The sequence below is a fragment of the Rhinolophus sinicus genome, linkage group LG04 (genome assembly GCF_036562045.2).
Source record: "Rhinolophus sinicus isolate RSC01 linkage group LG04, ASM3656204v1, whole genome shotgun sequence".
Classification (NCBI taxonomy): domain Eukaryota; kingdom Metazoa; phylum Chordata; class Mammalia; order Chiroptera; family Rhinolophidae; genus Rhinolophus; species Rhinolophus sinicus.
Window position 1 is genome coordinate 72,118,156 of NC_133754.1, and position 24,995 is coordinate 72,143,150.

The window sequence follows — 24,995 nt, forward strand, 5'->3', positions numbered from 1 at the left end:
TTTGGAAAAAGACCTCAGGGTTTTAGTGGACTACAAACCAAATATGAGTCATTCATTCACTGAACAAATGTTTACTTCACTCCTGTCTATGTTTCAATCACTGTTAGTACACTGGGAATGCAACAAATGAATAAAATACAGACTTTGCTTTTAAGAAGCTTTTAGTCTAAAGGAGTGTATTTATTTCCTAGGGTTGCCATAAGAAAGTAGCACGACCTGGGTGACTTAAAACAAAACATGTGATTGTCTCGCAGCTCTGGAAACTAGAGGTCTCAAATCAAGGTGGCAGCAAGGCTACGCTCCCTCTGAAACATGCAGCAGAGAATCCCTCCCAGCCTCTTCTAGCTTCTGGTGGTGGCCGTCAAACTGTAGTGTTTCTTGGCTTTGCAGCTACATCACTGCAGTTTCTGCCTCTGACATCACATGCCCTCTCCCTGTGTGTCTCTGTCTTCCCACACCACTTTCCTCTTAAGAGAACGCCAGTCATATTGGATTAGAGCTCACCCAAATGACCTCATCTTAATTTGATAACCGACAACGATCCTGTTTTCAAGTAAGGTGCCAGGGTTTAGGACTTCAACATATCTTTTGGAGGAGCACAGTTCAACCCATAAGAAGGAGGAAAATTTGTTCATCCAAGTAGTTGACTATAATTATGATAAAGAAAAGGTGCCACAAAAATACAGAGTGCTGTGAGAACAAGCAATAGGGTGACCTACTTTAGCTTGGGGGAAGGTGTCAAGGATGATTGGGGGTTATCTATGCAAAGAGGAAAAGGAGCAACTTTCCAGGAAGAAGAAACAACTCTGCAGAAAGCCTGGAGGCAGTAAGAGACTTAGAGTTCTGAGCAAGTTAAAAGGAAACTCAGTGTAGCTAGAAGATGTGAGTAAGAGGAAGAAGATGGGCTAAGGAGATAGCAAGGCAGACCCAGCAGAGCTTTACACATTGTGTTTAAGTGGTTTGTGGTGGCTATTCAAAATAAGACATAAAGAATTAATGTAAATATATAGAATGGAGTAAGATAATAAGCAAATTAGATTCTGTATTTGCTTGACCATATCTGGAATGCTTTACCTTGTTGGGAGCGTCATTTTAAGTTAGTGTTTTTCAAAGTGTGATTGTTGTATTTTGACTTAATGTAATTCTCTGAGAGGAAAGAAGTCCTAGGATGGTAGCCATTGAGGTTCTTTGAGTGAGAAACGTTTTCTGTATTCTTAGGGCAGAATTAGGCCAATGGGTTGGGGTTGTAGGAGGGCTCCATGAAAGAAAAGTAGAGAAGAGGATGCCTTAAGAAGTAGGCCTCTCCTTGCCCAAGGAGGGTGGCCACCTGTCGGAGATGAAAGAGATTCTGCAGTAAAGGTGAAGTGAAGGACGATTCGCTCTAAGGTCCCCTATAAGAAGTATCCTCTAGGGTTTCAAGTGTGATATTAAAATTTCTAACATACATTTACACATACTTTCTAATTAAAAATTAAGAGCATTAAAGAGGCTTTAAAATTAAATGTCACTGGGGGATTACTAAAAACTATATTTAAAAACCTTTGTAATGCAATGCTATATGTCAATTATATCTCAATTGAAAAAGGCTTTGCAGAATTATTCAGACACATTCGTAGTTGCAGTGTCATTTGCCTCATGTCTTTGGTACAACTATCTCTTTCCTTGCCCTGATGTTCTCTCAGCTGCCCTTGCTCGCCTTGTTCTATCCAACTTGTTTCTAAGGAGCAATTGCCAGTCACTTATGTTAAGCCAAACAAATCCCATGTGGAAGTGATGGTATGTAAATGTATACTTTCCTTTTACACCAAAAAAGCAGTTCTACCTTTACTGGGGGAGGAGGGAGGGGACAGGAATGGTGCAAACTACTAGCAAATGTTAATCCTACCCAGGTATCTTGGGACCCAGTCTATCAGGGTATTGTCAAAGTAACACCGACCCACTGCCAAAAGTATATTTACAAGGAATTTCAACTTCCCCTCGTATCTCTTGGAGGAGATCCAATTCATATCCCACATCAGCACTTCTCAAAATCCCCCTTTCCACACCACCCTGCTTCTCTCTGCCAAGTGGATAGTCTCTAGGCTTCTGGCTTTTCTTCTGTCCCTGGCCCCTTATTATATACATCAGCATGTCTTACTTAGAAAAATTAAGTTTGTGGTGTATGTTTTTTTTTTCCTTTTCTTTGAGTCAAAAGAAAGTTCAGGAGTTGAGAGAGAAGGCAAGACAGAACCTCCCTCCTGTCTCTGCAATAGCTCAGAAGGCCTAGGAACCAGAACCCACCGTAGAGGACTAGGGGGCGACCAGAAACACACAGGTCAATACATCTTGTCACCTACGTGTGGACAAGAATGCAGACGTTCTAGGGGTAGGTGGACAAATTGGACTGTAGTATTCATGTGGAGAATAACAAAACATAAGGCTAGGAAGGTAGGCTGAGGACAGAGAATGGAGGGTTGGTTTTAAAACCAAGGCTGAGATGTTCTTTCTAGTTGCTGGAGAAGTTGGCAGGAGGCGAATTAGACATAAGTATAAGTAAATAGATTCAAAGCATTAAAATTCAGCCCATTCTGTATATTTCAGAATTTGGTTACTTAGGAGTATGCTGATATTTGTAAACATTTACAAGCATGTTTTAAAATTAGGGACACTCAATTCTGTTTGACCAAGATAATTCATTTACACATCTCTGCACAGCATGGTTTCAAATAGTTTCTTCCTATCCCAGGCATCATTTAAAGTCAGGCGTGGGAAATAACAGTGCTGGTTTCCTGGACAGCTAGAATCAGAGCCCAGGATAGGATATTTCTCTCTCTGCATCTTAGTGCTGAATATTCTGAAGGTCTGATGAAACAGCTCTTTGCAAAGCAGCAGCAGAAGTGTAAAGATGAAGTGAGTTTATTTATCTTCTTGTTTGATTCTTATTTTAATATTACAGGTGTACCATGGCCATGTTGTAATACAGAGCCATTATACAGGTTTTAGAGGTGAGAAGGCCAAGTTATAGTTTTATTTTTGGGTAACAAAAAGATTAAAAATTAGTGTTTTTAAAAAGAAGTTTGAGCAACTCTTTGAGTAGTAGATATATGTGTACACATATATTTTAGATTTCTGCTTAAATGGCAGGTCTTATAATGCCCTATACTTTTCGTTTTTATGAATTATATTCCTTGTAGAGCCCATGCTTCACACATTATTTATTTGTTTAGAAAACTCTTATTGATCAATGATTACCAAGTAGAGCTTTTAGAAGATTATGAGGTAATTTGAATTTTAAATTGTATAAGAGCTTAAGCTATTGCTGTTCAAAATTAAAAATCAACATAGATGTTTCCAGGAACTTCTAAATAAGATTTTGCAGATAAATATTATTATTTTAATGATGTGTTGCTATTTATTAGGGAAATAACTTCAGTTGTTATTAAGTATTTATATAATATTCATTATCTATTTCCAAGAAAGGAATTTTCTTTTAAATAAAGTAAGGAAGAGGAAAAGTTGAACTTTTAAGTAATTGATTTTAGGAAGTGGTTGATTATATAAATTTCAAAACGAGTTTTAAAGATTATGGATATTGCTTAGTTATTAGAAAAATTCAGTTGGTTTTCTTGTTTATACCTTTGTTCTAAGGGCTAATTAAGTAGTATTCAGCTTCATTTATTTTTTTCTAAATGAATTCTGGAATGCAAGAATGGATAACAAATCAGATCAATTATGGCTCCCCCCAGGGAGACCCCACCCCCAGCCCAAATCTAAACAGGGTGCCCCCAGTGTGGGTCCCAGTAGTATCCTGGGCCCTTACCCACAAAGCTATGATATGGAGGTGGCCACTCTTTTGCTCCCTCTGCCTATACCCACTGCTCCCTGGAATTTTGGTCAGAAACTGCATTTAGAACATTTCCGTTTTTCTTTTTGAAATTTCTAAGGCTTGATCTTTTAGAGAAATTGACAGTGCATTAAGTAATTGATAGGTTGAATTCAGTCTATGAAATAAGTAATATACAAATTAAGAAAAAGTCTGGTGAAGACCTAAGCTGGAGAAATTGTTTGTAGCTATGACATATTAATAAGTAGAATATACATGTGGCAAGACTGTCAGACCTCAGTTTTCAGGACCTCATTTCAAGTTGTTTTGATTTTTAAAATCCTTAGTTTGCATATTCTAAACTTACATTTTAGAGGCTCTGAGTCATGGTGATGAAGAACTGGCACAGTTTTAATTGCTTTCTCTGAGCACACAATAGAAATGCTTTATTCAGATTTATTTGAAGCCAACATGAACTTCCAAATCTCTCTCAGCCAATAGCAGTGTTTCAACAATCTGCCAAGATGCTAATGATAAAAATCTGTGATGATACATTGTGTCTGTATTTTAAGAAGTAACAAATCAAAACATGCTTTTCAAAATTGAAAATACAGTTTCAAAAATGGCCGTTTTTTCAAGAAATGATTTTCCAGCAAAACTATAAACCATAAGTACACTCGGTATATTATCTATCTAAATTTATTGAATTTGGACTAAAAATGATGTGAATTCTTGTTGAATTCCTTTTCTGCCACAGTTTGATGGAAGCAATTTTACCTAGCATTGAAATGAAAGTGGCTTCATTAATTAAATTAGGTAGCTTTTTGGGAGGGGTGTAGGAGGGTTAATTGAAAGGGGTACTTTGGCTGTATTTGGAAAGAGAATGATTAGAGGAAAGTAGCATTCTAAAGTATTTCTCAGTTCTTTACTCTCAGACAAAAAGAGCTTTCTGGTACTTTAACGCGTCTCCTAGTCCAAGAACATACTTCTAGCATCTTTAATCTGAAATTCAGCTACTAATACAGAAATAGTGGGGGGAAAAATACACAAAGAAACTTCCTTAGCAATGATTATTAGTCAACAGGAGCCTAAGGTCTTCCAGGTTACCTGGATTTTGTTGGTATCTTTGAGTTGGTGCTAATTTGTGTGATAGTGGATTAAAATGAAGGTAGTAGTGAATATTTGGTGTTTTTTTTTTTTTTTTGCTTGTTTTTAAAATAGTTATGTTCATCTTTTTAGGCAGTTTTTTGAGAAATAATACAGAATGAATTATTTTCATGTAAAGATGAGCTGTTTGTACTCCTATTTCCACAGTAGATACCTACCGTAAGTTCTGTAGCACTTAGCAGGATCACTGAGTTGTGGCAAGATTTGATCAATAGGCAAAGATTGAGAGATTTAAACTTCAGTAATCTAGGAAGCTCACTCATCTAGAATACATTGTTCCGTGAAAACATCCTGCCAAATGTTACTGTGCTTTCTGACAGTTCAAAGAGCTTGACATGGAAATTTTAATGATATTCTAGGAGCCGTGTTTCCCCCTACTTACCTCTAGCTTTTCCCCAGCCCCTAAACTCTCAGCATATGGAACTACTCTCTCTCCCTTTGCACTCTCCATTCCCTGTGCTTAGAACACTCATAGTTTCTACCAGTCCCCTCCTGGCCTCCTTCCCACTGTCCATTCAGATGGCTACATCCAGCTCATCCTTTAGGTCTCAGATTAGACATAGCTTTCTCCAGGAAAGCTTCTCTGACTACCTGAGTCCCAATCAGAGTCTGAGTTAAGAGCGCTACTGTGCCCCCCACTCCCCGCCCCGGCCCTTATGCACAAGCATTCCTTTACAATATTGCTCTGGCTCTTGTCTGTGCCACCGACCAGACTATAAGTGCCACAAGGGGAGGAGACGTGGCAGCCTTGTTCATGGGGGTTTCAGTGCCTAGCAGTGAGCACTGAAGTATTTGTGGAACTAATAAAATAGTAGGAGTCCTTTTAAGTAATTTGCATTTGTAACAAAAAATAGCTCGCTAATATTAAAGTCTTAAGGCGAGGCTATTGGGAGACTTCTCTAACTCAGGAAGCTCTTAAAACTCTTTTCCAGTATGATAAAATATTTCCAGTGCTTCCTTCACTAACCCTCCCTTCATTGGGTGAATAATTGCTCTACTAGTTTACTACTATAATTCATTGGTGAAAAAAAAAAAAGTGATTTAAACATCATTAGTAAGTACTGTAGAGCCCTTGTTTGCTATATCTGGGCTTGACTAGGTGCGGGATGCGCCTTGGCCAGCAGTGGGCATTGAGAAATAGGGTTACAAGAGCCCAGGTTGGTTGTATATACATCTAAGAAGAAACTATTTCTTCTGCCTACCTCTTTCAGGTGGAAGATTTATGAATCTGTGGGTGGATGTAAAGGTAAGTTTAATGCATGTTCAACTCTATGAGTTCTTTATAAGAAGAATACCTAAGCAAATTCAAATCATTGCATCAGGAAGTCTGCTCTTGGAAAGGAGCGGTTATCAGGAAACCCACTGGAAATGGCAGGAGATAGCGGAAGTTGTGAAGGGGTGAAATCAGATGGAGTCAGGCAGAGCAGACCTTCTCGATACCACCTTGACCTTCATCAGTGGCTTCCAGTTTCAAGGAACAGAGACCACTCAAAATAACTTAAGTGAACAGGAGGTTTGTTGAAAGGACACCAGGGAATCTCACACACCCAACATCAGGAAGGACAGCAGGGTCTCGGGGAAAGACAAAAGTTGACCCCTCTGAGTCTCGCTGCTGGGATTGCAGCGTCTCCCATCTCTACTCTCCTGAATGGCTGTGGTCTGGCTTCTGTTGCCAGCCTCTTGGTTTCCGCACGCTGTCCAGCTGGCCCCCAGCCTGCATGCCTTCAGCCTGCGTACTGGATCATCTGACCAATTCAGATTTCCAAGAATATCAAGTGAGCATACCCAGCCTTCGGAGATTTAACCCTGAGTCAGGTGTCTGTCTCTGGTCCAGTTACCTGTGGCGAGGGGGTGGGAGGACCATGCTGTGGGGAGAGCAGATTATCTTCAAAGAAGGTGTGGGCAGTGGCAGTGACTGGGCTCTCTGGCAGTACAGCCTAGTGGCTGTGAATAAAGCCTCCAGAGTCACATCTGCAGGGTTCATCCCTGGTTCCAAATGCAAACTGTGACATTGGCTAGCCTTTCTATGCCTCAGTTTCCTCATTTGTATTATGAGATTCACAATAGTCCTGATCTTACAGGGATATTTTGAAGATTCATGAAAGAATAAATGAAAAGGGTTGAGATTATACCTGGCACATGGTAAGTGATCAACAAACACCAGCCATTTTATTAGTATAGCACTCGAGTAGTGATGGGTAAAAAATAACTTTAGAAAGGGTATCTCTTGATTTTTGAAATGGCATGTATAGGATGACTGTTCCTAGCAGAGGACGCTTCCTTGGGTAAGCTGATTGGGGAGAGGGAACAGGAGGTACTCTCTGGCATTTGCAGTGATATGTTAGCCAAAGATTGCTAAGACCTAATGGAAACGGGCGTCTGCCTGGTGCCGAAGCGTTCTACCGTGGAAGTGCAGTGCTGACCGGGCTGATACTCCAGTTGCACAGGTGCTGAGGGCTCTGCCCTCTTTTCTTCACATTTTTTTATTTTACTTCCTCCCTTTTTCAACCTTAAAAACAAAAGTTGGACACGTAATTTTTTTTATTGTTCTGCATCTGTTTGAATGAGGCAGGTAGGTACACTTTATTCCTTTGTTTTTGCCTTTACTAAGCTAACTGGATTCACACATCTGCCTTTACAAACTTTCCAGAATTCTCTATCAGCTGTTGGGTTGCTGGTTGTCCTTAGGAAAGATGCTTGTCTCTATCTGGATTCTGTATCAGATATTTTGAAATAGGTTAACTTCCTGGTATACCAATTTGATATAAAAATAGAGAAAATAATGTATTTGCTATTGCTACAATAATTGCAACTTTGTAATGGCCTCAATTGTGTGTTTAATTTTTACTTATTTCTACATTTGCATTCACCTGTCTGGAGAAAACTTTGGCAATATTGTTCAGAAAATTTGATTTGGAGAAAAGATAAGTTTGGACCAAATATAAATAAAATGTATACAAAAACATATTTTTGTTTTCCAGAAAAATAAATATTTTAGGTTTGAATGCAAAGGTTTATTGTTGTTCTTTTGTTTTTTTCTAACCAAAGTGAACAGTTGCCATTTCTGATTATCTTTTATCCTGCATTATATTTTTGATATACAAGTATTTTTGGAGAAACTAATATCTTAAAAGTAAGTAAAAAGAATGAGAAAGTCAATAAATCCATTGTATCATGTCCATATCCTTCCCTCCTTTTACTAAATTGTTTACCCTACAGCATAATTTGAAAATTGTTTTTGAACTTTAAAGTTGTAGAAATGTAATTGACGTAGTTTGCAGATTGCAAAACCAAAAGGTCCAGTTTAGAGAACACACACACACACACACACACACACACACACAGAATGGGACAGAGACCCCAGTTACATATGGCTTAATTCCTTTTTCCCTGTTATTCCAAAAACAGGAAGTGCAGGTGTCTCACTATGATTCTAGCAACTCGAATAAGAAAGGAAAATTTGGTTCTAATTCGGATGAGCTGATTTGTTGAGGGTTTATTGGAATGCCTGCCCCACGGGCTTGCCACAACTCCTTTCTCCTGTAAGATTTATCATCAGGGCCTGTGATACTGAGACAGAGTGTGAAATTTCAGCCTTGACTTAGGGGAGGAGGGTAAAGATTCATTTCTATGCGACTAAATGATACATCAAACTTCTGAACCAAAGTGAAAATCCAGGACCAACTTTTGACTCTAATTTTCAGATTTTGAAAGATTTCTATGGTTAGTTGAAAGGAAGTCTGCTCTATGGTATCATATCATCTGGGCTAGGTATTTACTTGACCTAAAATTCTGTACTGTCAAGTTTACAACCTGTATTGAAGATATTTGAGAAGGAGGTGCTTCCAAGTTGCTGAGGAAGAAATTTAATTTTTCAGCAAGAATTAATAGTGGCTCCATCAAAGAGCTAGGTGTCTTGAAACTATTATCCTTAAGGTTGGGGCTAAGGAACATCCAACTGTATCATCAGGCTCATTAAAATCATTCAGATATTTTTCTGCTGCAGAGTTTATTGCAGATCCCTTCCAGGCTTCCTTTGGATAATTACATTTTCATATCTAAGCTGAACGTGTGCATATTTTTGTCCTCAATAAAGAGGGCATTGTCTTAGTAATTAGTCAAATAATTTTTTATCGAAGAAAGATACATATCTGTTTCTGGTATCACCAGAATCACTTGTGACCTTGTAGGAATGTTGATCAGAGCTTTTATATTCTAAGGCTAAGGCCACGAGTATGAGTGTTACATAGGCCTCTTCCCAAAGTCAAGATCATTGTCATTATTCCACATATGTAAGCTTCATATTAAATATCAATCCTTGGTCACAGTAGCAGTGGCTGGCAGTGGTTATGATGGTGTGACTCCTTTCTCTGCTCTTGGGAAAACAAAGTCTTGCTCTCCAGAGTAACAGAATCACCTTCAAATTCCTTGCGTATTCTCCCTGCATAGTTGTTTGTTGATGAGACAGTACACCAGAGCCTTGGAAAGGGCAGTGGATGCAGACCTGAGTCCAAGGATAGGTATGAGTGGATTTTTCTTCAACAATGAAAGAACCTTGTAGAAATGAGAATAAGGTTGTCATAAGCATTGCACATAAGAAGCATACTTTGGTAAAATGTTTTAAAGGAAGAGATATACAACTTTTAAAATATGTAAATATCAAATTATATCCCTTATATTAAACACAAATATCTTATGTTTTTCTCATTCCCCTGTCGCCACTCTATTTTCATGTATCGATCTGTTTCAAAAAAAAACATACTTTACAAAAGCACAGGATTCTTTTTTCTTTCTTCACTAAACATTGTCTGATACACCTGCTAGGACTTAATAAATGTTTGTTGAACAGTGATTCATTAAATTGACTCAGTATGTTTTACATTGCTTTTCTCCCATCCCATTATATTTCTACAAAATTGGTTTTCTGTCACAGCTTTTGCAATCAGTATTTTATCAGCTGTGCATAGTTGAGAATATACGCAAAGAACATTGCGTAACCTGTTCTGAGAAGAGTCCCTGACGTTTGCTTTTCTGTTACTCAAAAGCAAATGAATGCTTGGCAAATGTCAGTTTTATCTTATTTCTTTGGGGAAACATGGAAAAACCTAGCGTTACTACTTTCCAGTAGCAGTCTGATCTTAGCCGATTTAAGCTATACATCTCTGTAAAGAACAGTTCTGCTTCCTATGTAATCTAGAGTGAATTAAACTCACTTTTATATCGAGATCATGGTCACTCTTTTACTCATTTTGGGTAACTGTTAACAATAAGAGTTTTCACTGTTTTTAACATTTTCAGAGGTTTAGTTATTGGTTGACTTGCTTATTCCCTTTCATTGTGTGTGTGTGTGTGTGCATGCATGTGTGTATGTGTGTTTAAAAAGAATTTTCACAAACAACATTATGACTATATTACCAGAAAAAAAGGATTAAAAATAAATAAAAGCTTACTCACAATCTTTTCACTCTCCAAAATGTATTCTTAGTTGTCCTTGCTTTATTCCAGATCCTTTCTCTTAAATGTGCAGTAGTTACAGAATTTGTGTCTTTTTTCGTAAATATTGAGGTAAATCAAGTACTTTATCAAGACAGTGTTTTATTTAGCCAAATGACAAACAGGTATGCCTAATTTTGTATCTTAGTTTCCTAAAGTTGTGTATGTTGGGTCCCATTTTCACATGATCTTAAATCATTATTAAATTCAATGGATCTAGATCATTTCTGAGCATTTTTTCATTGTTAGTCGTTCCTAAATCTTCATTGTTGCATGTCTCTGTTTGTATAAAACGAACTAAATGTTCAGGAAGGTTGGCATTTAATAAATACCCACAATTCCATCTCCCGCCTACATCAGTTGACCTCTGTATAACTTCAACTTTTCACATATTTATTTTTTTTTAAGCAGAACACTTTTCTACCTTATCTTCTAGATGTGTTATATGAGAAGTAGCAAGTTAAGGGATAGTTAGGGGAAGAAATTGATACACATTTGATTTATAGAAGTATTGAGAGTTTTGACTTTCAAAGCCAGAATATCGCAAAATTGGAGATGTCATCTGTATTTGCAAATTTTTCAACAAGTATTTGTGAAGTGCCATGCTTGGCATTCTGTCAGGTGGTGTGGAAGACACTGATGAGTCAAACTTTATTGTTATTGTCAGGGAACTTGTACCTCATTTTCATTTTTCTTTAGGAATTTTTTCTGTATTCTTTGAGTTGCTCTCAGTATCAGGGACTTGCATTTGTATTGATGTGTGAATAATGTTCAGTAAGTTAGCTTTATCTACTAGGTTTAGTGTGAAACTGGATTATTCATGCCCCAGAAAATATATTTCTTATGAGCAACAAGTCATTTAGATTTAGTAGAGAAAATTTATTTTATCTATTATTTTTAAATAAAATAATTTTTAATAATAGGGGTTTTTTTTTGCAGAGATAAAAGTTGAGAAATGTTTAAGGGTTTATTTTATAGGATATGAAACCTCTAAGTTCATCGAAGAAGATTTGTGATCTCACGAGTTAAGATTATTCATAATGAATATAATGAGATTGAAAGGGATAGCGCTATGTTCAACCTCTGTAGATCACAATGCAGTAGAAGTGGCAAACATGAATTTGAACTTCTAACAGTTAAATACATTTGATGATATTAACTGATAAGCTGCATATACCATTATACTCCCTGTTCCTTAGTTATTTCCTAATCTGCTGAATTATATCTCTGTAGACAAGGCCATTGAGGGCTTTTTAACTTTTATACTTCTTTTATACATAAATTGTACATACTCATCAGAGATAAATTAGAAATACATATAATATTAGCAATATAATACACATTGTATAAAATACATAGAAGTAAAAATTAGCCCACAACCCAAAGATCAGTATTGTTAATATTTTTATATATTTTACTTCAGACTTTTTGCTGTAATATGTGTATACTTTTTTCCTACTAAAATCCATACTTTGTTTTAAAACCTGATAATTTTTTTCAGTGTTAGGCTGTTTGGACCTGTCTGGGGTGGTAGAGGTGGAGACTTTTCTGTCTCACTTTATTCATGCCATTTAAAAAGAACACATAATACTTGGCATGGACTTTTGGGTTCATTTATTTATTTAGAGATCTCAAGTAACTATAAATAAGCACCTGTATTTTACTACAAATTCATACTTAAATTCATTCTCCTATTCCTTTATACCCAAATAAGCCATTGTCGCAGTCTCTTCTAAAAGGGCATGTACGGTATGAGTGAACTTGAAGAAATTCACACCTTTGGCTTATTAAGCGGTCCTTCTGATGGCTCCTGGCCACACCTCTAACAACAAGTGAAAAAAATAAAAATCTAGGGGCCATAATTGTGCTGAGAACCTGGGCAGTTGATTGGAGGGATGATGATTCTAGATCAGCTCCTAACCTCCTCCCTTCTTTCTCTTCCTCAGGTTGACCTCTTCAGAATGATTCCCTGCAGAGCAGCGCTGTCTTTTGCCCGATGTCTGATCCGGAGAAAAATTGTGGTTCTGGACAGTCTAGAAGATTCTAAATTAAGCCGTTGTTTATCCACCGTGGACCTCATTGCTCTGGGAGTTGGAAGCACTCTTGGTGCTGGGGTTTATGTCCTTGCTGGAGAGGTTGCCAAAGCTGATTCTGGCCCCAGTATCGTCCTTTCATTTCTCATTGCTGCCATTGCTTCAGTGATGGCAGGCCTTTGCTATGCTGAATTTGGGGCCCGAGTTCCCAAGACTGGGTCTGCGTACTTGTACACTTATGTTACTGTTGGAGAGCTGTGGGCCTTCATCACTGGCTGGAATCTCATTTTATCTTATGTGATAGGTAGGTTTCCAAAAATCAATCTCATGGTGTGGAATGGTAGAAACAGCACTCCTGAGTCAGAGTCTGTAGGGTTCCATTGTGGGTCTGCATTAGTTAACAACTACGCAATCTTGACTGAATCTCTTGATTCCATGGTGTCTCCATGATCTCATCTCTAAAATGTCTCCTCCTAACTGCAAAACTGGGTGATTCTGCTTCATCTGTGAATATGCCTTTTAGTGGATTTGAAAACCTGTTGTTTTTTAAAAAAAACTATAGTTCTTTACAGCAGGTAAAATTACCTGATTCCACACTTAATGAACTTTAGCATTTGATTACTGTTGTATAATTGTAAAATTATAATTTTATATGTGATTAAAATTTTCAGTTCTGTCTGAACTAGCCCATGTTTACCCTAAAATAGAGTGACAATTGATGTTATGTTAATTTTCTCCCAGTGACCTTGTATTCTCTGAATGTTCTGTGTTTTGGGAAGGTACCTCAAGTGTTGCAAGAGCGTGGAGTGGCACCTTTGATGAACTTCTTAACAAACAGATTGGTCAGTTTTTCAGGACATACTTCAAAATAAATTATACCGGCCTTGCAGAGTACCCTGACTTTTTTGCTGTGTGCCTTATACTACTTCTAGCAGGTAAGAAAACCAATTACACTTCTCCCTATGATGAGCCAGACTAATTGTCCCAGGAAAATAAGTTACCATGAAAATTGGGGCCTGAATTCCCAACACTAGGCAGCATCTGTGTACACTCAGGTTGTTATTGGAGATCTGCGGTCCGCTCCCCTGGCGAGGATCACAATTTATGTGATAGGTATGTTTCAAAAATAAATCTAAGTGTGTGGAGTGGTAGAAATAGCACTTCTGGGTTAATGACACCTGGAATGCACTAAATAATAGGATGAGGCACATCAATTTTATAATACTGATTGGAGATTTGCCAGAATGGCAGTCATGTTTCAATAGGGAAGAATATGTAATTTTTGGCATTATTTCGTTTTGTTGGAATAAGGAAGGATATTTGCAAGCATACTAATTCTAGAAGAAATTCTATTTGTGCCATCATCTATACAATGTAGGCACCAGGTTGAAAAGGAAGCATAGTCAAGCCACCTGTTGTATTTTAATGTAGACATTACGTAGACAAATGTGCTTGATAACTAGGATTTTTCCATTTTCATCAGTACTGTAGCATAGTGGTTTAGAAAGACACAGGAACTAGAGTCAGAGTACCCAGATTTTTAATCCCCCTCTGCTACTTACTATCTTTGGAACACGGAGTGAGTTAATTTTTCCATGACCCAGTCTGCTCATCCATAGATATCAGTGTGTATCTTGTACAGACTTGGTACCTAGTAAGCACTTAGATGGCAGGTAATTTTATTTTGTAGGCATAGTTAATACCCTACTGTCCATTTATATTTGTTTTTAAATATTTGAACATTTCCTGTGTTGATTGTCATTTCTACCTCCACTCCTGTTTGAATGTATCAAGGATTGCACTAAGAATAAAATCCATATTTGTTTCTACTTCCTACTTGATCTACCCCAGGTAATCTGCCCCTTGCTTTCCTTTCCAACCTTAGCACCAGCTACGTTCTCCCTTGGTTACAAAGACATGATTGAAAGATCTTTCTATAATGACTTGTAAAATTATATAATTTTTAAAATAGGTTTACCCTTAAAAACATTAGTTGTTAATTAGATGTTTCATATAGGGATAGAGTTAGAGACATGAACAAAATTTCTAGGTCTAAAATATTGGCATTTTGCTTCTAATATCAAGAAAAATCATATCAATTGTTTTTCAGCAGGTGATAGATTTTGTTTTGGTTTCTAAACAGCCCAGCTACCACTAAATTAGTTACATCTTATTTTATTCAGGGGTGGTTTCAATGAACTTAAAATATTTGGCTTTAATCTCTAAACAATGAGAAGCATGTGGCTGTGACACAGTTAGAATCATTAAATTCGATGGCAAGACTCAGGCCTTGGCCTCCATCATTGTCCTGTGTTCACTGACCATCATGTCTTTACTTTAAATATAGGCTAAGCTTACATAACTTTGTTATTAGAATCTTTGAAGATCAAAACTTCCTATTATACATTTTATTCATATATATGTTATACATGGGCAGACTGCACATATACAATCAACACTAATATTAAAAGCAAATAACAAACTGGGAAAAACACAGGCAATACATGATAGGCAGGGTGCTTATAGCATTATTATATAAATAAATCTTATAATCAGTATGAACAAGAATAGCCTAACAGAAAAAAGTGGATAATTTAAATCGGGCCAAACTGTATGGAGAATGTTTTGACTATATGAACCAAAAGCCTTGTATAAAAGTGCATATCCTTGATACAGTATTACCTTATAGAAAATTATTGTAAGATAATTAGCAAGTGTACAAAGATATGCAAAGGTGATTATGGTCAGTACTGTTTATAGTTTTAAGAAACTAAAAGTGACCTGATTGTCTATAAATAAGGGATTAAATTATAGTGTCTCCATATATGGAAGATATGTGGCTGTTAAAAATAAGATTATATATTTATTGACATGAAAAATGTGTGTGTGTGCATGTGTGTGTGCACGTATGTGCAAAATTCTAGAGAGGAAATTACCTTTGGTCTTTACTTCCTTCATATTTTTTTCTGTATCTCCAACTTACTTGAACAGGAAATTGATTACTTTTATAATCAGAATATAAAACTATTAAAATGAGAACCAATTTAACTAAATATCTGTTTGGCATGATAGTTGAGGAATTATTTTGTTGATGTATTTAGTTAATATAATGCAGACATATTCGATTGAGCTTTTACTTTCAAAATTTTGCAGCTACTAACCTTCATATGTCTTTAGAACAACATTTCATTAAAATTAAATTACTTTACCCCTACCTACCCATTGGTAATAATAGCCAAAGTTACTAGATTTATTTATTTCTTGGAGAGTGGTATCTCCTATCTATGAGCACAATCTGCCTTCTACAATCAAGTTGGTTATATTCAGAAGACATTATTTCACAGGCAATGAGTAAGACTTCATAATAGAAAGAGGAAATGTGAGTTAAATAGATGAATGCTGGTGAAATAATATCCTAAAGCCTCTGCCTCAAAATGCCATTATCTTTCCTACAGGTAAAACTTAATTATTTTTTCTTTTCCTATAGGTCTTTTATCTTTTGGAGTAAAAGAGTCTGCTTGGGTGAATAAAATCTTCACAGCTGTTAATATCCTGGTCCTCCTCTTTGTTATGGTTGCTGGCTTTGTGAAAGGAAATGTGGCAAACTGGAAGATTAGTGAAGAGTTTCTCAAAAATATATCAGCAAGTGCCAGGTAAAGCATTTTTTTTTCTCCCTCTTATTCTGAGTTTTTCCTTAATTTGCTTAATTTGTCTTATGTTACATTTTCCTCTACAACAATGGTTATGAAGTTTTTGGCTTCAGAGACCTTTCTGAGGGTCTATTCTATTCTAGGACTTTTCTTCCCAGGCTGCCCTCAAACATAAATAGCTATGTTCACTATTGCATAGCTATAAAACCATGCAGCTGTCGGTTCTCAACCTCAAGCTCTGCTCAAGGTTTAGGGGACAGAAAGGAGATTGTAACCATTGGAAAAATACTTTTTTTCTCCCAAAGGTTTGCCACTTCTAAATAACAATGAGTATTTTTGAGCCATGCATCCTTCAGATATTCCCTTGAGACCACCATTCAGTTTCATTGCGTTTTTTTCAGCCTTGTAGTAATTTTCAGGTCTCATTTTCTAGAGAATGTTACTACGTAGTTGCATAAACAGACTTATCCATGCATTTCATTTTAAACCTGGTAGTCTCAAAGATTAAATTAATAACAATTATATATGAAAGGTTTCATCATAGGATTTATTTAAGCATAATATTCCTATGTGTATATGAAATATGATTACAAAAATATCTATTACATGGAGTGAGGTATGTCTATATGTTTTTCTTTACATGAGCTGTCTGATGAGGCAAAAAATACTCTGGTTTTATACAATTTTTAACATGTAACAAAATATTCAACTTCAGTATTATTAATCAAGCCTAGAGAATTTTATCTCACCTTTTCAAATGTCTTCACAGTAAAAATGTGCAGTCTGCCCAGTTGTCCAAGAGATGGAAGTTTCTAGTCTTTATTTCAGATCATGGCCCGTAGATGGAGTCTGTGCTCTCAAAATCCTGCCCGGCTGTGCGTTCCAGCCAGAGTGGGTCTGGACCTTCTGCGTATGCAGTCAGCCTCTAACATCAGTGTCTGTAACCTGAGAGGGTGCCATTGTTGGGAATACCACCGTCTCTAGGACAGGGTCAGAGATTCAGGGTTTACTTTTAGGTTGGTATATGTCAACTTCAAAAAGCTGATGAACACAGCAGCCTTCTGAGGATGCAGTTTCAGACAAATCACCAGAAGAAGCAGTTTCATATGAAAATGACATGCGGACATTTGTTCTCCTTCTTAGAGAGCCGCCGTGTGAAAATGGAACAAGTATCTATGGGGCTGGTGGCTTCATGCCTTACGGCTTTGCAGGAACTTTGGCTGGTGCTGCAACTTGTTTTTATGCCTTTGTGGGATTTGACTGCATTGCAACAACTGGTAAGAGCAGAGTCCTGGCTCTAGGTAGAAGGAAAAGGTGCTCTTTGTACCACATGAGGACCCGTGGGTGGCAGCAGAGGGTCAAGGAAAGAGAATGAGATGTGGAGCTGATTGTAGCCCCAGCTGTGACACCTGGTGTATGTGATAAAAAGAACTTACTGAAACTCGCTGAGTCTTGGTTTCCGTTGGTAAAACTGGGAAAGCAGTACCCACCCCTCAAATGTTATGAAGGTTACCTAAGATATAGATACATATGAAAAAATACTGTGATGGAATTATGTATGAGAAATGCTTTGCAAGTGATCAAATACTTTATAAATGTTAGACATAATTAGTATCCTTAATTTTCTATCTGGAAGTGCTATCACAGTGAGTAACAAATGATGACCATGCTCTTAAATTGTCTTTTTTAGTGGGACAAAATATATTTCTCTTTATCCTATACAACAAAGTAATCATTCCAGAATCACACTCTGAAGTATCTGCTCTGTTCATATTTTTGCATTGCCTTGTAATTGACCATGTTTTAGGTGATTCAAATGCCAAATCTTATTGGAAGGATCCAAAATATACTATTTTATTTTAAAACTAGAGTTTAATATAAATAGATGAATCGGGTAGAAGTTTATCTGAAGCCTTCATATTTAAGGGCCTAAGAGTATCACGACAGTCATTTAATCTCTGTGGATTAATCGTTTCAAAATGGAGTCTATTGTTAAACATTTAATAGTACTGCTCTATCATGTTTTTTCTCTCTGGAATTGGATTTTTATGTCATAGCAAGTATCCTTAAGAAGAGAGAAAATTTCATGTAGAATAGATGGATCAAGTTAAGAAAACAGAAGGAACAAAAGCAGAGTAGAATTACTATGGAGGAGGAGCAGAATTAATGCTGTACCGATTAATGTTTTATTAAACATGCAAAACTTTTGTTTATGTTTCCTTAGGTGAAGAGGTCCGGAATCCTCAGAAAGCTATTCCTATTGGAATTGTGACCTCTTTGCTTGTTTGCTTTATGGCCTATTTTGGGGTCTCTGCAGCTTTGACACTTATGATGCCATACTACCTACTGGATGAAAAAAGCCCACTTCCAGTAGCATTTGAATATGTTGGTTGGGGACCTGCCAAATATGTCGTGGCAGCAGGCTCCCTCTGTGCTTTGTCAGCAAGGTACGTTTCATTACCTTTGGGCCGGGGCTGTTTGGGTTACTGCAAAGTTTAGACAGTGTCTAAAGAATTCCTTTTGTGTGTTTTAAAGATAATCCTAATACGAGGAACATATTATGTAACTGTGTGTTCTCTGAATAGTTTGCCCAGAATTGCTTGCCTTAATCTTAAGTGATAAAGTCCTTCACCCCCCATCAGTTAAGAGTAAATTTTTCAAGATAATGGTAGTCCACTCTTCAGTAGAAAGACATATGGCATTGGTACATGCACCCACGTACACACTTGTATATGTCATACGTGTTCATATATGTCTGCATTATAAAACTTTACGATGCTTATACTACTGGCTCTAGTATCACTCAGCTACAGACAGCTGAGACCTTAGGTACAGACTTGACATTTTTTTTCTGTTGCCTTTTAAAGCAATATGAAGTCTGTGTTCATGGAAGCTATATACTGCGTCATTGTTAAATATAATATGATTTTTATTGTGAAACACTGAGACTTTTTCTCTTAGCACTGATCAGAGTGACCTTGGTCAGAAATAGAAATTATTATTCTCAAATTAATGGTGGAAATTTATATAATATCTATGTGAAAAGAAAAAAGTAAGTCAATTTCAAGTGTTCGGATTTTCGGTAGCTGCTTGGATCAATACTTCAGAATTCATTTCTCAGGTTTCTTGAACTACTCACGTTTGAAAGTAGCATATGATCGTAAGATATTTCATTCTAGTTTTATACTGTACTATACAGTAGAGCACTCTTATGAAGAGAAAATTAATATCTGCCTAATTACTAATTTTTTAAGTGAAAATGATTTTCTAAAAGTCTGATATTGGAAAAAGAAATATTTTTCTGTAATTCATCAGCCTAGCTTTTCTTTTCTCAGAATCCTTTTCATTTTCTATTCAAGATCATGTGAACCAGCAATTAGAAATTTCCCCCATTGGTTTCTCAGCCATCTGTTAGTGAAAAGTTTTATTCTGAATTATTTCAAATAGTTTCAAAAATCTGAACTGTGACAACAAAAATCTAAACTTGCCATCATAGTCCTAGAAGAGACGAACACAGATTTATCTGTGGCCAACCTCAATCCAGCTTTATTAAAAGATGAAGAAGATATATGTTTTTAAATAAACTATTTTCTTTTCTTTTAAATGGTTATTGTTCACAACTAAGTCATGTATGGACTAATGCATCCAGTAAACAGTCAAATAATTTAAAACACCTACATTTCTTTAAACTTTTAATCCTGGCTACATCTATGTACTAATCTTATAGTGAGTTGATTTAAAAAAAAAAAAAACCTTTCTCTATCTTGATTATCTTATGATTCTGGGAATTATTGCTAATTTGAAGAAAGATCAGCCTATATGAGGAAAAATAATGGTAAAAGAAATGTTAAAAATACATAACTAAATAAATAAAGGGACTATTCTATGAAGTCAAATTACTTAATCTCTTCTTTAATTACATATCAGTTTAGGAGTTTTATTTTCTGAGTTTTTGCCATTAATAATGTCTTAATGATATGATTGGTTTGGGTTGATTGTTAAGTCTTAATTACTTAATGTTAATTCAGTAATAATCATGTGCATGCAAAAATCACTTGCATTGTTATTTTTAGTCTTATAATTGTGCTAGGCAAATATCTGCAACAGAATAATAAGTAGCACAGTAGTAAATATTGGCAGATATTTTTAAATAGCCCATCATAATACATTTTAAAAATAACAAGACTTTTTAATCACATATATGATGCTGAATTTTATAAAATTACTTAATTTCAATTCTGCAATGTAATCTTGCATGAATGTGTTTGCCATACTGCATGTGTTTGCTTTTTATTCAGTCTTCTTGGATGCATTTTCCCAATGCCTCGTGTAATCTATGCTATGGCAGAGGATGGGTTGCTTTTCAAATGTCTAGGTCAAATCAATTCCAAAACGAAGACACCAATAATTGCTACTTTATCATCGGGTGCTGTGGCAGGTGAGAGTTTACTTTTATTAAGAAAATTGGGGATCTTTTTTCATCAAGGATTCTGAAAAAATATGGACAGTTAGGTGGTTTTCTGTTTTGATATACATAAAGGTCAATGACTTTTTTTGTGACTGTTTCCTATTTTGAATTTTTGGGGGCATAGGTTCTGCACTTTAGTGTGTCTAGTCTGTACCTGTATGTACCTGTCTGGAATACTGCTTGTAATAACTCACACATGGATTATGAATTTTTCTGTTCTAGTCTTCTGGGCTCTATGTTTCCTTTACCCCGAATTCTGTTTGCCATGGCCCGGGATGGTTTACTGTTTAGATTTCTTGCCAGAGTGAGTAAGAGGCAGTCACCAGTTGCTGCCACATTGACAGCAGGGTTCATTTCTGGTAAGCTTTACAAAAATAGGCTTCTTCAACATTCGACTTGAACATTTTTTGCGCATGCATGACTTATACGGAGGGTCTGCTTGCTGTGCATGTAAGTTAAAAACAAAATCACTGATAAATTCGGGTCCGGGCATTGGGATTACTTACATTTGAAAATTGTGGTGGCAGTGGTTTACTGAAACTCATTCTTAACTGACCCTTTGGGATTTTTTGCTATTTTGTTAATTTAACCATTTGGGCTTCTAACAAATGTGTAAATGGCTCTAGTGGTTCTTCACTGTATGACAGATATGAAATGCTTTTCAGACAGATGAACTAGCACATATAATTGTATTGCTAACACATATAATTTTAATTAAAGAATGATTACTTAATTTTTGACTTATTCATTAAGAATAATGATTCCATGCTTTCTTTTTTGTTCAGGATTTAAATTGAATATTGCTAAAGGACCATAGCATTTTTGAAAAGCTAAAGTTTGCCCATTCTTAATTAAGCATCAGAAATGTCAGATAATTTATACTTGATTGTTGTAGTCACTGCTGTGGGTATGGTAGATGTCCCCACTTCCTGGGACATGGTTCTCTAAGAGTAAACCCCAGTAGGAATCTATTTTTCTTTCAACAGTTTTGGTATTTAAGTCATGGTCAAAAACTCCAGAGGCGACCTTTTGGATGTAAAATGCCTTTGGACAGACTCTTATTCCATGCACAAATTTTCAGATATTCTATAGATCAACAGAATGGCCTTAAATGACCTTTTATAGGAAGCAACAGAAAGACTCTAGCAAACTTTATAGATAAAATGATAAGCTATCTTAGTAGTAGAAGTTCAAACCAAAAATGATAATTTTGCTCAGGCTCTAAATTGTTGGGAAATTAGGTTAGAGAATGCTAGTATTTAGTTATGTATGAAATGGGATTTATTTTTCCAGAGTAAGAAAGAATTGTCTAAACAGCCTCACTTTGTAAATATTTTCTAATAAATTTGGCATTTTATTAGATATAAGATTGGAAAGTCAAGTCACTTATTTTCTCAGAGCTTAGATTTCTGCCTCCATAAGATGAAAGTTGCACTAGATGATCTAAAGCCCATTTTATTATTAAACAGTGCATTATTATATTAAAGATACTTTATAATAATGACAAAGGATTACATGTTTTATTAACTCCACACAAACTTTATGTTTTCCAACAAACCTTGCCCAATAATACTCTAGTATATATTCAGAATTTTTAAAAATATGTCCTTCTTCCTTCAGGAAGAATTTAATTTGGCAGCATAAAAAGATATTAAAGTTAATAATTAAATGAAGATAATGGTAACAAAGGGCTTTTTAATGCTATAAAATATTGTATTTTTGTTATTTTTTACTCCCGTACTTTACTTTGCTTATTTTTTAATTAGATGAGATTGTATGGGTAATTATTTTCTTCTGTCTTGGCAACATTATTTTGGCAATCTGTGATCCTTATAAAATATAGTGAAATTTTAATAATTTAATGTACAATATACTAGCAGTGGAGAGTTTTCAAAGTAAGTAAAGGAACAATTTAGTATTGTAGGAGGCAAATGTACTTTAGGTGGAACTCTGTTTCTACCTAGTAGTTGTAACCTTGCTAAGTTAACCTGTCCATAAAATGGGGGTAATAATCCTTAGGGCAAGCCATGCAAAATAACTGTTTTTCGTTTGTTTGTTTGTTGTCAAAAACAGTCAAATACTGGCGATTTTATATGGCTAAACCTAAATAATTTTCCCTATCTCACGGAATTATTGAATTGAAGATAAGATCATAGAGATATAAAGCTTGCAGAGAGGTCTAGAACACCATATAAATGGAATATGGTGTTATCTATTTACTAAGTTAGGGACAGCTGTGTGGTAAATTCAAGTTAATATTATCACTATTTTGATGTTTCAATGGAGAAAAAAAATTTTAAATGCAAGTTGACTATTCTAGTATGTAAAGTAGATTTTGCCTCTTAACATTGTTGGGATTCGGATACAGGACCATAAACTGAGCTCTCAAATCTAGTCAGTTTTACTGGCTTGTGTGGTTTTAATCAAAGTAGAATTTAACCTATATATAAGAAACATAATTTAATTGGAAGTTATTTTGTATATGATATAACTCGAAATGCAGATGTAAATCAAAATGATTATGTATCATTTATAATGAAAGCTCTTCTGTTTGAATTCTTTATGGTTTTAAAAAGGGAGCTAGCTAATATTTTTCAGCAATGTTTTTCTTCTGAAACATCAAAAGAGAGTATTCTGTTATATAATATTTTCACTCTTTGTCAGGCCAATATTTTTCAAGTAATCAAAATGGATGATTTTTATAAATCAAAGTAGTTACCTATCAGATAATGGGGTTTTTTGAAGTTTTATTAGCAATTTATATGACCTGAAGAACATCTTATTAATTGTGAGAAATGTATTTTCTGTACTTTCTTTGACTAACTTTGGTACTAAAACAACAACAAAAATGTCAGTCAGTTGTTCCTGACTTGAACATTATCAACCATATATAGAATTTTATCATTGGCCGTTCACCATTCTTTTCTTTTCCCATTAGCTGTGATGGCATTTCTTTTTGACCTGAAGGCACTCGTGGACATGATGTCCATTGGCACTCTTCTGGCCTACTCTCTGGTCGCAGCCTGTGTTCTCATTCTCAGGTGAGTTGTCCTCGTTGACAGATGGTTCTGAAGGATGTGTGTCATGTGGGGCCCAGGGGATAAAGAAAATTGGGACTCACCACCCTTACTTTTAAGGAGTTAGCAGTCTCACAGAGGCAAGAGGTCATGGACGTAGAAACATCAATATAAAGTATAATAATCATACTTGGTCCTTAACAAAGAATCAAATAGAGTTGATAATTAGTGAAAGGTTGTCGCAATCTATGTGAATGGCAGGTTCTCATACTGTATAAAGACACTTAAGAATATTATACTTTCTGTCCCAGTAATTTAACTGCTGAGATTTTATACTAAAGATTTAATCAAAGAGGCACACACAGATATACATATGTAAAGGATGTTCATGGAAAAGATAATTTACGTTAGTGAAAACTTGAACTAACCTGAATATCAATAAGAGAATGGTGAAATACATGAGGATACATTTATTCAGTGAACTCTTCTACAACAAATAAAGTGATATTTTATTATTTGGAGAAATATATCAGTTTCAGGATGTAAAGCTATATGTAGCATCTGAGTTTATTTAAATAATAACATAAATGTACATGAAGAAATCATTTTTTGTGTATATATATATATACACACACACACACATATATATATGCATTTATGACCTCCTGAAATTGTACTAAAATATTATCAGTGATGAACACTGTGCACTAGTTTTAATTTTCTACTGTGTACTTTTGTGTATTTTTTTCTCAGTGAGCATATTCCTTAGATGGAGGACAAATGTTACCTTTCAATTTAAGTAAAGGCTGCTCAGAGGGAAGAGACCACCCTGGGCAGGCTGGGGCAGATACTAGCAGGTGAAGTAGGCTGATATCTTGACACAGGCTATAGAGGGTGAGGATAAAATAATAAAGGGGAGCGGCACGCATGGGATTGGGAGGTGGCAGAATGGCGGGGCGAGCGAGTCAGGGTGAAGCTATAGGACTTGGGTAGGCGAGGTCAGAGGCAGATTGTGATGAGGCCTTTGGTTGCCAGACTGAAGACTACATGTTATTCTGTAGCTGATGCTTAATCAGTTTCTGTGCTGTTCCTGTGAACCACGTTTCCTTTGGATGTAGATACTTTCAGAATAATCATTACCACACTTGTCTCACTTTAAAGTGTAGCTCCCTCCTGCATCTAATATATAACTTTCTAAATAAATGGCTATCAAAGGAAAATCAGAGTTGGTGCATATGTTATATTGAGCAGGTTTGTGGTCGGACCCCCCCAACAAGTGTTGAGTTATTGCACAAGCTGTGACACTGTAAGATACCTCATTTAGAGTCTTCGGTGCTCGTTTCATTTGCGGCAAGGATCTCATTC

The 24,995-nt window shown here is 36.0% G+C and overlaps 1 protein-coding gene across 8 annotated transcripts in view; it reads left to right on the forward strand.

Moving 5' to 3' along the window:
* Nucleotides 1-24,995, forward strand: part of SLC7A2 (solute carrier family 7 member 2) — a 60,281-nt gene that overhangs the window by 27,837 nt on the left and 7,449 nt on the right. For 2 of the 8 annotated variants that reach the window (XM_019737963.2, XM_019737964.2), the window contains 7 exons: nucleotides 12,409-12,799; nucleotides 13,275-13,430; nucleotides 15,983-16,148; nucleotides 17,289-17,422; nucleotides 18,370-18,592; nucleotides 20,444-20,583; nucleotides 23,552-23,654. In XM_019737963.2, coding sequence (XP_019593522.2) covers nucleotides 12,424-12,799; nucleotides 13,275-13,430; nucleotides 15,983-16,148; nucleotides 17,289-17,422; nucleotides 18,370-18,592; nucleotides 20,444-20,583; nucleotides 23,552-23,654 — 1,298 coding nt within the window. In that variant the 5' untranslated portion in view covers nucleotides 12,409-12,423. Of the gene's footprint in view, nucleotides 1-6,180; nucleotides 6,216-7,055; nucleotides 7,112-12,408; nucleotides 12,800-13,274; nucleotides 13,431-15,982; nucleotides 16,149-17,288; nucleotides 17,423-18,369; nucleotides 18,593-20,443; nucleotides 20,584-20,835; nucleotides 20,973-23,551; nucleotides 23,655-24,995 lie in introns of those variants that run through there. The other 6 variants (XM_019737961.2, XM_074329729.1, XM_074329725.1 and 3 more) reach the window with 5 other exon arrangements.